Source organism: Peromyscus eremicus, chromosome 14 (genome assembly GCF_949786415.1).
Source record: "Peromyscus eremicus chromosome 14, PerEre_H2_v1, whole genome shotgun sequence".
NCBI classification, from domain to species: domain Eukaryota; kingdom Metazoa; phylum Chordata; class Mammalia; order Rodentia; family Cricetidae; genus Peromyscus; species Peromyscus eremicus.
This window is the reverse complement of record NC_081430.1, coordinates 22,781,653-22,796,094: the sequence shown is the minus strand read 5'-3', so window position 1 is coordinate 22,796,094 and position 14,442 is coordinate 22,781,653. Positions and strand designations below refer to the sequence as shown.

The following is a 14,442-nucleotide window of genomic DNA, read 5'->3' as shown; positions in this document are numbered from 1 at the left end:
ACATCACAGTCCCCCCACAGTACAGCTTCATTTAGGCTCTTAAGCCAGCAAATTAGAAAACTACTTCGAAGCAAAATTATGCACTGATTTATGTGAACATCCTCCAGTGTGTAGATTCACACATTTCTGAATATAATTCTTACAGAAAATTCTTCTCTAAAATGTCTAATTTAGGTTTTTGTACATTCACACTCCAAATGCAGCTCCTCTCTTCCCAACCATGTATCTACATGCTTCTGTGTCAGCAGATGCAGAGGTCCAAGGTAAAGTCCTAGGAATTAAAAATAGTTCTCTCGGGACTCTGCCCCTTCCCTCATCCACCCCTTCCTGTTCACAAAGCCTGGAACAGGAGAGAAGAGAGCAAAGACCAAAGAGAGATGCGGTTTCAGCCAGTGGGAACTTAATGCCTCTGGAAACATTAGCTTCCTGTCTAGAGGTTCATGGGTAGCTTTAGAATACAAAAGTATTCCAGTGCACCTGCCCCTGAAGGAAGGGGCAAAATCGTAAGATGAAAACAAACAAAAGAAATCACCAAACAGCATTAACTAAATCTCACCAGCTAGAGGAGGTCCATTCTGAGCTCAGAGTTCACAGGAGGGAAACTGAGCTGAAATCTGTAGACCTTCCCATCCTATTCACAGTGATGTCAAAGGGAAGAGCCCAGGAAGCCATCTGGCATACAGTGGGGAAGGATTCCTTTAAAGAACTAGAGACTTTGACCTCAGTTGCTTCTTCCTCATTTAGACAAAGAAATTATCAAAGATTCTAGGGGCAAAAGAAGACTGGAATGCATAGCATGAAAATTTAATTTAAAAGGCTTAAAATACTTCAGAATAAAGTGAAAATGGTAATAAACTATTGATAATTAACATATATTAACTGAGCACTTATTTGTCAAGCCTTATTTTAATTCTCACAAGAATCCCCAGAAGATTCCCATACATTCTGCTTCATAAGGAGGAAGCTGAGGCATGGCCGGACTCAAACACTTAACAGCTATGAGGAGTGGAGCTGGGCATGCTTCCAGGTAACTTCGCCATGCCCTAAGATTTGCAGGTTTCCTCTAAGTAGGACTCTATCTTGAGCACCCCCAAACCTACAGGGAAACTTGAACAGCTTAGCTGATCTTTATTTGCCTCTAAGTACAAAATATCTGATAAATTCATACCTTTGAATTTAGAATATTAACAGTTTAAATGTTTTTTTCTAAAGATTTACTTATTTTCATTTACTTGTATAGGTGTTTTGCCTGAGTGTAGCTCCCAAGAAAGCCAGAAGAAGACCATGGGTCCCTTGAAACTGGAGCTACAAATAGCTGTGAGCTGCTGTGTGGGTACAGGGAATCGAACCTGGGTCCTCTGGAAAAGCAGCCAGTGCTCTTAACCACTGATCCATCTCTCTAGCCCCTTAAATGGTCTCACTGTGGGTTCTTCATAAGCAGAGGCATGACTTTAAATGCTTAACATGCCAGTTCTGCATCCCAGCTATTTTAATAATTAACAACATTTTTGAATCATTGACAGATTTCCCAATGCATAGATAAAAACACGAGGGCATGGAAGTGTTCTGCGTTTCGCTTAAAGTCATAAAGCTATGGAATGATTATTTAGGAATCTTTTTCCAGATGTGGACCACCACACCAAACTCTGTCTAGATAGACTGGCCCTCGTGGGTGCCAAGAGAGAAAAAAAGGGTATTAACATGCTCTGCTACTGGCTCTTACTCCATGACTCTGCACCAGCTAAGTCCTGGCCATACAACTCCGCTACTCCTGTCCCCACTTGGACTTTAGAGCCTTCTTCCTCTTCTAAGCTCTCTTCTCTCCTTCTTCTCCCAGCCCTTCTCCTGTCTCATGCTTCCTTCCTCTGCTGGGGAAACTTGGCCATTCAGTCTAATGACCAATGGGATGGAGCGGGTTGGCCCAGTGGGCATGGTCTTGTCTGAGGATACAGGATGCTTTCATAATCAGGGGGAGGGGGAGGGGTCGCACGGCCCCTTGGATGTGGAAGGCTTCCTGACCTGGTCCAGGCCTTTGTCCATCCCTCCCTGGTGGACAAGAGGCAGCGGTGCCGCTTCATTCTGTGTTCATGAATGTGTTATATCCATTTCATCCTTTAGTAAGTAAGTCCCGATCCAAGACTTCTGTGGAATGCCACTTTATTCCTCTGCTCTTTTTTCTCTTCTTCTCCCTTTCTCTCCTCTTTCCTTTCTGGTATCTTTTATCCACAGTTCAATTCTCCCCCATCCATTTTGTTAGGGAGAACCAATCATCTTCAGTAAGCAATATTTTCTTACATTCCCATAAAGTTTTCAGACAATAAGAGGCCGCCCCTTGACACCGAAATGTGGAGCAGAATGTGTGGCTATAATCCTGTTGGGATTTGCCTCAAATGCTTTCCTGATTCAGACCTGACAAATCAAATGTCTCCTACAGGAACGCGTGTGGACTGATGGAGTGTTTGTGGAGTACTACAGTTACTCAAAAGATTACAGGTGATTGTTGAGCTGTTACCTAGTCTAAACTTTCTCTAGGAAACATGCACTTCTTTCACAACAACAAGGCTCTCATTCTTAGAAAAAAGATCAAAATCCCATGTGCAGCGATGATCATGTGAACAAGAAAATGTAACACCTGCCGGAGAACTTCAGGGCGGCCAATCAGCAGAGGGCACAACTCAGTGAGTCCTTGATTACGGACGAGCCAAGAGACAGAAAGCACACAGGCAGTCTTCAAACACCCCTTCAAGTCTGCCTGCTTCAAAAGCACCCCAATTTCAAGTGAGGGAAATGAGGTTCAAAAAGTTACACACCAGACCATAGTGCACGTTCAGTGGATAGATGAGCCAGGAGGACTTGGGCACCACATCCTCAAGCATCACAGCATAACTGCTCATTTAAAGTTTTCATAGGCATCCTTTGGACAAGAGTCCTGGAGTCCAAAGTAAAAAGACAGACAAGGGCCTCGAGACTAATACAGTTTCCAGTGCAGCTGGTTAAACTCATGTATATATTCTCGGCATCGGGCCACACGAGGCCAGCTGAATTAAATATTAAATTACCCTTTTTGTTAAACTCCACAAATATGTACATATGTGGATTTGTAGCATGAATCTTAAAAGTTCTTATTAATAAAATCAAACCTGAGCCAGGTATTGGGGTGAACTGGAAGATCAGAGACAGAACAAGCCACAGCTAACCTCACCTCGCTGGATCTTCAGCTGGTCTTGTTTCTTCAGACTGGAGGCCTCTGAGTTCTCATCCAGAATGGGTCTCAGCTGAACTGCTGCTCGAAAGCCTGAAGCTTAACCAGGCCAAATGCTTCTAGTTCCTGGTCCTCACGCCCTATATATCTTTCTGCCTTCTACCATCACTCCCTGGGATTAAAGGCGTGAGTCGCCATGCTTGGCTGTTTCCTTGAACACATGGATCTCTGCCTAGCTCTGCCTCCCAAGTGCTGGGATTAAAGGCGTGTGCTACCATTGCCTATCCTCTATGTTTAATATTGTGGCTGTTCTGTCTCTGACCCCAGGTAAGTTTATTAGGGTGCACAATATTTTGGAGAACATAATACCACCACATGGATTAAGTCATTTTTAAACACTTTATTTATTAAGAATTCACAGTGAATCAGAAACTGTACCAGGTTCTAGGATTCGCAGACCAGGGATCCACACTCTTAAACAGCTCAGAGTGCAGGGCATTGGGACGGTAACTTGTGTGATCAGGTAGGTCAAACCTTTGATCTAAAAATTCCTTTAGACTTACAAATGACTGGAAAACTGGGTGAACACAGAAATACAATGTTAAGTGTCCTAAGTTTGCTTTCTATCACTGTGATAAAAACACTGACCAGAACTAACTGGGGTAGAGACAGCTCATTTGGCTGACAGATTACAGTCTATCCCTGGGGGAAGCCAAGGCAGGAACTAAAGGAGAGACAAAGAATGCTGTTTCCTAGCTCACTTTCTCTGGCTCGCCAAGCTACTTCTTGGTAGCTTACCTGCCTAGGGATAGATCTGCCCACAGTGGACTGGGTCTTCCTTCATCAATTAACATTTAATAAAATGCCCCCGCAGATATGGCCATACAACAATTTAATGGCAGTTCCTCAACTGAGGGTCCCTCTTCCTGGATGACCCTAGTGCGAGATAACTTGACAAAACTAGCCAGCCCAATGAACATGGGCAGAATACACCAGTGTATAGAGAATGCCAGAGGGTAGAGTGGACCAGACCATTTGCTAACAGCAGAGGATAAAGATGCTAGAGTCCGAGATAACCGCCAACTTTCTAATTTGGTTGGAGGTACCATTCCTTGAAAGAAGGAAGAGGAAGTTCAGAAGGGGGTCGTAGGAAGATTGGGGACATGTGAAGTTCACAAGAAGATCAGAAACATGTTAGTGATCCTGACTTTCCTTTCTGGACTCACTCATTTATGAGGTCTAGCAAGGAAGACCGTTTGTGAGTTTGGAACTCTGCAGGAAGATTTAGTCCGTGACAGTGACGTGCAAGTGGTGCTGGAGACCATGGCAGAGATGATATGACCCAGGAGCCGGCTGTAAACAGCAGACCCACTGTGTGCTCTGCATTGTGATGCCTAAAGGTGCCGCACACTCGAGTTTCTTCACAACAGCTCCTTGGGCTTTGTCTCGGTGGTTCTGGTTGTACCTGAACATTGATGGTGAAACTTCTCTTCATAAACCAAACTTGCAGAAGAGAGATCTCTTGAAAGTCCCTCAAGGTCTTAAAAACAAAGACCCGGCAGCTGTGTGGCACCACACGTAGGTTAGTGAGATCTTAGGCGAAGGGGAGGACTTAGACACGGCCGAAGCAGAAGACAGGATGCTCTAACAGGAAGCACTCCAGGACTGGGAGAGACAGCCTTTGGCTGTGAAATGAGGGTACCAAACTGAGGAGCGCTCATTCCTCCTGACTTCACACTGTAGTCTGGATGGCTCACCTTTCTTCTTACTTATAGTTTGACTTGACTGGGAACCAATCTTTGGTGTCTTCCACACATGCTCTCAAGGTTTTGCAGTTTACTTCCTGTATCTGTCCTTCAAGATCTACCTTAAATGTTCCTCTCCCAAGAATCATCCCAGTTTATTGATATTTTTCCAGGATCTTTTCTTCATCTTCCCATCTTGATCTATTGGGAGTTTGACGGACAATTCTAAACCTATTGGAGGCCTTTCCCCTTTCCGTACATAATATAGTATAATCACCCTCCTTCTGGTTACATTTACTGTGGGAATTATTTATAAGTATGTAATTATAAATATGTTATAAATATTCATATTTACAAATAAATAAGTACATATTATTTATAAGGTTGCTGTGTGGCAATATTATAAACTAGAATGCTGTTTATATTTGTCTGAACACATAGTCATTGCATAAATTTCTCTACATAAACTTCCTAAGATGACAGAAAAGTGCATTAGCTAAAATTATTGGACCAATTAGGAGAAAATCAGCTCTAATACAATATAAACATCATCTGTCATGGCAGGAAGCCCAGAGTCTCACAAAGAAGAGGTACAGGAAACTGGGGTAATCACTAAGGTTCCCAAGATATGGGAGGGATAGGCTTGGACAATGGGGGTGGGGATCGTGGAGAAAGTGACTTCCAAGTGACCTTGGGGACTCACTGATGGAGGAGGAAGCGAGCTACGAGGGTGGCGAGTAATATTTGGGGATCTTTAGACACTTCAGCACATTTGGTTGTCCCAACCTTACACCATGTACCTATTTCGTTTTGGTGGTGCCCTTCTGAGATAGTGTCTTGATAGGTACAGGTGGCCTTGTCCTCCCTGTGTTGTCCAGGATGGCCTTAAACTCATGATCCTCTTGCCTCACTCTGTCATATGCTGGGATCAGTAATTCTATTTAATGGGGGATGCAACTGAGGCACCAAACAGTCAAAATAATCCTTACCCAAAATAATATGACGCTAAGTTTAATACCAAAAGATAAGATGGGGCTTGGTTTAGACATACGGCTGCAAAGCCTGCCTTCCCAGCCATCGTGGTTTGCTACCATGCAGCACCAGGGAAGCCTTTCACTCACTGTAACATGTTGCTCAGAAATGTGTTCCTACCGAGGATGCGATGTGTGCGATGTCTACCGTGCTTCCGAACATTCTTCTTTTTTATATCTTAGCAGGACTCTTTCTAGGGGTTCCTTATCATTTGATTTCCCAGGTAGAATGTGTCAGCAGTATGAGTTTATGAATCCTATACCTCGTTAAGCAGACCTTGGTCAGCAGTGTCTTAAACACGATGCACCAAACGATAGAACACTTGGGATGGGCTGAGGCCAGGACAAGGAAAGTAGCATTCCTGAAGCTTTAAATTGTACATGTAAATTCAAATCCAAATATTTATTTTGCAAATAGAAATACAAATCTTCTCTATGCTACAGAAAATAAGGAAATCATAGCAAAAAGGTTTCATCGGCTATGGCATCTTTAATTTGAGGGTCAGAAAGGAAGAAAAGGTAAAAGTATTAAGTTGTAATATACCTCCTTCTCCCTCTGTCTGTCTGTCTGTCTCTCTCTCTCTCTCTCTCTCTCTCTCTCTCTCTCTCTCTCTCTCTCTCTCTCTCTCTCTCTGTGTGTGTGTGTCTCTGTGTCTCTCTGTGTCTCTCTGTGTCTCTCTGTGTCTCTGTCTCTGTCTCTCTGTCTCTCTGTCTCTCTCTCTCTCTCTCTCTCTCTCTCTCTCTCTCTCTCTCTCACACACACACACACACACACACACACACACACACACACACAAGTAATTCTGAAGAGTCTCCAGAAAAAAACAAGTCAGAACATCAAGTGTAAGTGACACTTTGCCAACATGATTTTCTTAACGCATTCAAGAAAGAATAAAACGCAATGACTTCCTTCACTCCTAGCTAAAGCACGGAGGTCAGTGCTTCAGTGGGAACCAGATCGAGCCACCAGCTTCCTGGGATGCAAGCCAACATCCTCGTTCTTCAGCCTGAAGACCTGAAAGCACCTAGTTCTGACTTACGGAAGCATCTTTCCTTGAGAAAGCTTTTATTCACGGTGAACGTTCTGGCCAGTCTGCTTTGGACAGCAGGACCCTCGGGCTCAGACACGGGCTGACATCATGAGCGAGTCTGACACAGAACCTACACTTGAATGAGTTTTCCCTACCTTGTATGAACAGAGGGCAAACAACAGTCCTGACGGACGTGACAGAGGTGAGTCTGACAAGATAAATGTTTCCAATGTGATGCATCTATCTGACCTTTTTGGACATAAACTCCTATTAACCCACATCTAATTCTTCCTGGGCCACTCTCTTCCTTACTGTCTCCATTGATCCCTTTCTGGGCATCTTATAAACTGTAGCCAGGCCCGATCCCTCCCAGATGTCTGTTTCAGGGCCTGATTCCTTCAAGATGTCTGTTCCTCGCCATGTTGTAGTGCTGAGAATGCATCATGAGTAGTTTCACACTTCCGCACTGGTTAATGTCACAGCCTCATTTTCACATGCCATTAAGATTTTCCAAGAGACGTTCATCCAGAGTCCCATGTGACAGAGTTAGCCATGTTGAAGTGACATGTCCCAGGGAATGCTTTACACAGAACTAGCAGCTTCTCTTGCCAAACATAAAACTCCAGACCTATTGATTTCCAAAGTGGTTATACAAGCTTGCATTCCCACCAGCAGTGGAGGAGAGTTCCCCTAGCTCCACATCCTCTCCAGCATAAGGTGTCTTCAGTGTTTTTGATCTTAGCCATTCTGACAGGCGTAAGGTGGTATCTCAGAGTTGTTTTGATTTGCATTTCCCTGATGATTAGGGATGTTGAGCAATTCCTTAAATGTCTTTCAGCCATTTGAGTTTCCTCTGTTGAGAATTCTCTGTTTAGTTCTATAGCCCATTTCTTAATTGGACTGTTGGGCATTTTGATGTCTAATTTCTTGAGTTCCTTATATATTCTGGATATCAGTCCTCTGTCAGATGTGGGATTGGTGAATATCTTTTCCCATTCTGTAGGCTGTCGCTTTGCTTTGTTGACCGTATCCTTTGCCCTACAAAAGCTTCTCAGTTTCAAGAGGTCCCATTGATTGATTGTTTCTCTCAGTGTCTGTGCTACTGGTGTTCTATTTAGAAAATGGTCTCCTATGCCAATGTGTTCAAGACTACTTCCTACTTTCTCTTCTAGCAGGTTCAGAGTAGCTGGATTTATGTTGAGGTCCTTGATCCACTTGGACTTAAGCTTTGTGCACGGTGATAGATATGGATCTATTTGCAGCCTTCTACATGTTGATATCCAGTTTTGCCAGCACCATTTGTTGAAGATGCTTTCTTTTTTCCATTGTGCACTTTTGGCTTCTTTGTCAAAAATTATTTGTTCATAGGTGTGCGGATTAATGTCAGGGTCTTCAATTCGATTCCATTGGTCCACATGTCGGTTTTTATGCCAGTACCAAGCTGTTTTTATTACTGTAGCTCTATAGTACAGCTTGAAGTCAGGGATCGTGATGCCTCCAGAGGTTGTTTTATTGTACAGGATTCTTTTGGCTATCCTGGGTTTTTTGTTTTTCCATATGAAGTTGAGTATTATTCTTTCCAGGTCTGTGAAGAATTGTGTTGGTATTTTGATGGGGATTGCATTGAATCTGTAGATTGCTTTTGGTAAGATTGCCATTTTTACTATGTTAGTTCTGCCTATCCATGAGCATGGGAGATCTTTCCATTTTCTGACATCTTCTTCAATTTCTTTTTTCAGGGACTTAAAGTTCTTGTCATATAGGTCCTTCACTTGCTTGGTTAGTGTTACCCCAAGGTATTTTATGTCATTTGTGGCTATAGTAAAGAGTGATGTATCTCTGATTTCCTTCTCCGCTTTTTTGTCCATTGTATATAGGAGGGCTACTGATTTTTTTGAGTTGATCTTGTATCCTGCTATGTTGCTGAAGGTGTTTATAAGTTGTATCAGTTCCTTGGTGGAATCTTTGGGGTTGCTCAAGTATACTATCATGTCATCTGCAAATAGGGAAAGCTTGGGAATCCATCTCCCCCAAGATCCAGCTATACCACTCTTGGGCATATACCCAAGGAATGCTCAACCACACCACAAGAGCACTTGTTCAGCTATGTTCATATCAGCATTGTTTGTAATAGCCAGAACATGGAAACAACCTAGATGCCCTTCAACTGAAGAATGGATAAACAAAATGTGGTACATATACACAATGGAATACTACTCAGCAGAGAAAAACAATGACATCATGAGGTTTGCAGACAAATGGATGGATCTAGAAAAAATCATCCTGAGTGAGGTATCCCAGACTCAGAAAGACAAACATGGTATGTACTCACTCATAACAGGATACTAGATGTGGAACAAGGATGACTGGACTGCTACTCACAACACCAGGCAGGCTACCTGGAAAACAGGACCCCAAGAAAGACACAGGGATCGCCCAATGACAGAGAAATGGAATGAGATCTACATGAACAGCCTGGACATGAGTGGGGGTAGTGAAGAACGAGGGTCGAGGGAAAGAGAGCTTGGGTGAGTGGGAGATCCCAGCTGGATCAACAACAGAGAGGGAGAACAAGGAATAGGAGACCATGGTAAATGAAGACCACATGAGAATAGGAAGAAACAAAGTGCTAGAGAGGCCCACAGAAATCCACAAAGATACCCCCACAACAGACTGCTGGCAATGGTCGAGAGACAGTCCGAACTGACCTACTCTGGTGATGGGATGGCCAAACACCCTAATTGTCATGCTAGAAACCTCATCCAACTACTGAGGGATCTGGATGCAGAGATCCATGACTAGGCCCCAGGTGGATCTCTGGGAGTCCAATTAGCGAGAATGAGGAGGGTTTATATGAGAGAGAATTGTCGAGACCAAGGTCGGATAAAGCACAGAGACAAATAGCCAAACAAACAGAAACACATGAAATATGAACCAATGGCTGAGGGGTCACCAACTGGATCAGGCCCTCTGAGTGGGTGAGACAGTTGATTGGCCTGATCTGTTTGGGAGGCATCCAGGCAGTGGCACCGGGTCCTGTGCTCATTGCATGAGTCGGCTGTTTGAAACCTGGGGCCTATGCAGGGTCCCTTGGCTCGGCCTGGGAGGAGGGGACTGGACCTACCTGGACTGAGTCCACCAGGTTGATCTCAGTCTGTGGGGAAGGCTTTGCCCTGGAGGAGATTGGAATGGGGGGCGGGCTAGGGGGAAGGTGAGGGGGGCGGGAGGGGGGAGAACAAGGGAATCTGTGGCTGATATGTAGAACTTAATTGTATTGCAAAATAAAAATTAAAAAAAAAAACAAACTCCAGACCTAAGAAGTACCCACAGGCCAATCAATGAAACTTGTTTGTTGTTTATTTTTCAAAACTGAGACCAGAGACCAAAGGTTCTTACTCTCGTTTTTTGTTTTTTGTTTTTTTTCCAATATAATTGAATGGCAATTCTCTAGGCTCATAGTAAGGTTCATAATAAGGTAAGGTCAGCATTCCTGTAGCCTGTACTCTTTGGAATTTCATAAAATAATGAATGCAATGGTGTGACAAAAATATATCCTAAAACTACACAGTTCATCCAAGCACAGTGGCTCTCACCAAATCTCAACACTCAGGAGGCTGCACCAGCAAGGCCACCACAAGTCTGAGATGAACTTGGACGACAGAGTGAGTTCTAGGCCAACCTGGGCTGCAAAGTCAGGTTCTATCACAAGAAATGAAAACAAACAAAAATCACAAAGCTTTTACAGTCAACCTTGAGGGACTTAAGTGTTCATAATTAAGATGTGGGGCGATGAATTAAAACCAAACGTCCTTCCTTCAAGTCATTGGGTAGATCTGTAGCTCTTCTCTCCTTCTTTATTAATTCATAAAAGGAAGAATATAATACACTTTATCAATTAAATGTGATAAAGTATGGAAGGAATGACTATTTAGCATCTTTCCTGAGGTGCTACAAGTAAGCAATAAAGCCAGAGATTTTGTACAGATCTTCAATTGTCTCCTTCAAAACATCACAGTAATGAAAAGTTATTGTTCCATGCTTAAGGAGAAGATGTCTTAAGCTTTAATTGGATGTTTTTAATGTGGGTCAGCAATATGGCTTAATGGATAAAAGGTTTCTGTGTAAACCTGATGATGTCAAAAGCTGGAGGTGGTATCATCTCCATAATCACAGTGCTTGTCCAATGAGCTAGTAGGTGTAGACGGGAAAGTCACCAAAAGCATGTGGTCCAGCTAACCTGGAGTGCACAAAACGGCAGAAAAAGAGACCCTGCCTCAGCAGAGCAGAAGGAAAGACTCCCAAAAGTAGTTGTCTGTCTTCTGATGTCAACAAATGCACTGTGGCACTCTCTCTCTCCCTCTCTCCCTCTCTCCTCTCTCTCATTCCTTCCTTCCCTCCCTCCTCCTCTCCCCCTCTCTGACTATAGCCCTATCTCCTTCTCCTTCTCTCCAAATTTTTTTTAAAAGATTTATTTATTATATATACAGTGTTCTGCTTGCATGTATGCCTGCATGCCAGAAGAGGGCACCAGTTCTCATTATAGATGGTTGTGAGCCATCATGTGGTTGCTGGGAATTGAACTCTGGACCTCTGGAAGAGCAGCCTGTGCTCTTAACCTCTGAGCCATCTCTCCAGCCCCCTTCTCTCCAAATTTAAAAAACGTCTTAAAAATATAAACCTGAATGCCAAATGCATTTTGTTCCTGTAATCATATTTATACCTGAGGATGTTGCCAAATCACGGCCCTTCCATATTAAGTACACACACACACACACATACACACACACACACACACACACACACACACACACACACACACACACACACACACACCTTGATATTTTCATCTTCATGTTTAAATTTGTGAAGAGACCGGCGAGGAGAGAATCAGTTGTAGTGCGTAGCATTGCCTCACGGTGGCGCTAAATCATCATTAATAGACTGCCAAGGCCCATAGCCAGCTCTACAGAAACCGGAGTCTGCACAGATGCATTCCTCCTGGGTAACCAAGAAGGAATTTGTTTCTAATCTGCAGTTCTTCTCAACCAACCTTGAACAATGACCTTGACACGCTCAACAAATCTATCAGCAGTGTGAACACACAGCTGATTTGCTCTCCTGGCATCGCTACAAATACACCACACTGAAGACTTGCTATTATCCTTGAAGAGAATTTTGCAGGCTTATCTTTTAAACTATTGTGCTGATTTAGAATTCTCAACTTGGATCACAGCCACAGCATCGGCATTTAAGATAACGCTCACTGTGTAAGCTAACTTCATGTAGTCCTGGTGAACCATTCATTAAACCCTTACATTTCCCAGCCCCTGCATTTCAACTTGAAATCTGTAATCGGCTCTTTCTCCACTTTCTTATTTTAAAACAGACATAAAACACAACAAATTCTCTTTATAGACACACAGTTCTATAGTAACATAATCAGTCTACTAAAAAAAATTCAAAAACAACCTTAAAGGGTTATTTTCCAACTTAACTGGACAGTGCAGCTACTTGAAGAACTATAATAATTTTAAAAAATTACTATTGTGTCTATGTATGTGCCACAGCATATGTCTTGGGGTCAGAGGACAGTTTGTGGAATCGATTCTCTCCATCCTCCTTTGGTGGGTCCCAGGGGTCAAACTCGGGTCTCCAGACTTGCATGGCAAGCACCCTTAGCCCCTGAGCCATCTTGCCAGACCGACTTGAACAGTTTGTATGGCAGGAACCAACAGAGTCTGACTTAATTGCTCCGGGGTGGAGCCTGACACTGGACTGTTAGAAATGACCTCCAGTGTTTATAATGAGCAGCCACAGCTGAAAATCAGTGTGCTTAGAGGCATACCCCCAAACCAGGGCCAGATTAGTGTTTAGAAGCTACCAATCCTATGTGCCAAAAATCCTAAGCAATTTCCCGTCAAAGATGGCAGATTAGTGACTTGAAGCCAAATCTTTCCTAGGAATGTGTTTGTTGGGTCCTGTTTCAAAACCGCTCAAATTCAAATTTAAAAAATGGGAGATGTCACATAAAATGTAGGTTTCCTAGTTATTTTTTTTTTAATTTCTTGCTATGCAAGGCCACATTCCCATGCAAATGTCATCTGAAGCTAAGGGGTGCTGCCTGTAGACATGTGGTGTAGCATCTGGGTGAATCAGTCCACCCTCCCTCATTTGTACGCCCTATCCGACTTGTTTACATCAGCCACCCGGTCTCTCAGAGTCAGTTTAGTTTGCAACCCTAGTCTAGAAGAAGTTTAAACTTAATGTAGTCATTCATTCAGTTATTCATGCATTCATTAAACAGACTGATTTTGTAGCTTTGCTGTGCAAACATTTGGCATTCAAATTCCCTATCTGGCTCCTTTCCTGCTAACTTTTTTTTTTTTTAAGATTTATTGAGTTATTATGTATACAGTGTTCTGTCTGCATGTATGCCTGCACACCAGAAGAGGGCGCCAGATCTCATTATAGATGGTTGTGAACCACCATGTGGTTGCTGGGAATTGAACTCAGGACCTCTGGAACAGCAGCCAGTGCTCTTAACTTCTGAGCCATCTCTCCAGCCCTCCTTCTAACTTTAGAGCCCCCTCCTTTTAATAAGCTGTTCTGAACAGCAGCTACAGCAAGACGTTTCCTTTCCCGGTAATAATAACACACAGGTTCCTTTCCAGAAGCCCTTGTGACCTGGACCATCTGAGCAGAAGTAATGTGTGAAACTTCCCCATCCAGAGAAGAAAGCTGGTTGCCTCTCACATTTTCTTTCTCAGAAGCTGGAGTGAACACTGAGTCCAGAAGAGTAAAGAGGCAGGAATGAGAGAAAGGATGGAAAGAAGAGAGCGAATACAGAGAGAGACACGAGGGACACTGGAACTGTGGGAGAAAGAAGCTAGCATAAGACAATGGCACACACCGAACGGGATGGCAGTGAGGAGCAGAACCCAGGGCTAGCATGCCCCTTCTTACTAGAGATGGCCGCCAACACTTAAGAGCGTTCTCACTAACATGAGGACCCATGGGTTGCTGTCAAAGTTTGCATGTGAAATGGCCCCCATAGGCTCACATACTTGAACGTGGTCGCCAGCTGGTGGCTGCTTTGGTTGTGGAACTTGAAGGAGGTAGAGGCTTGCTGCAGGAAAGGAGTGTCTGGGGGTGGGCTTTGAAGATGATCCCACACATCCAGCTTCCAGTCCGCTCCCTCTTCTGCTGAGAGGTGAAAGGGAGGCCCGGTCACGAAGCTGCCCGCTGCCATGCCCTGCCTGCGATCATGGCCTGTGTCACTCCTAACTACGTGCTAAAACAAATGAATTCCCTTCTCTCAAGCTGCTTTGTCGGGTATCTAGTCACAAAGACAATGAAAGATGCTAATCAAAGGCAGAGGAAAACTCTGGATGGCTAGCATCTGATGAGCGGTTACATATGTCACTACATCTTTC

The 14,442-nt window shown here is 43.6% G+C and overlaps 1 protein-coding gene across 1 annotated transcript in view; it reads right to left on the bottom strand.

The window, feature by feature from the left end:
* The window catches only part of Akap6 (A-kinase anchoring protein 6), a 304,232-nt gene that overhangs the window by 224,751 nt on the left and 65,039 nt on the right, over positions 1-14,442 (bottom strand). The window contains exon 4 of the mRNA XM_059279296.1: positions 12,476-12,478. Coding sequence (XP_059135279.1) covers positions 12,476-12,478 — 3 coding nt within the window. The remainder of the gene's footprint in view (positions 1-12,475; positions 12,479-14,442) is intronic.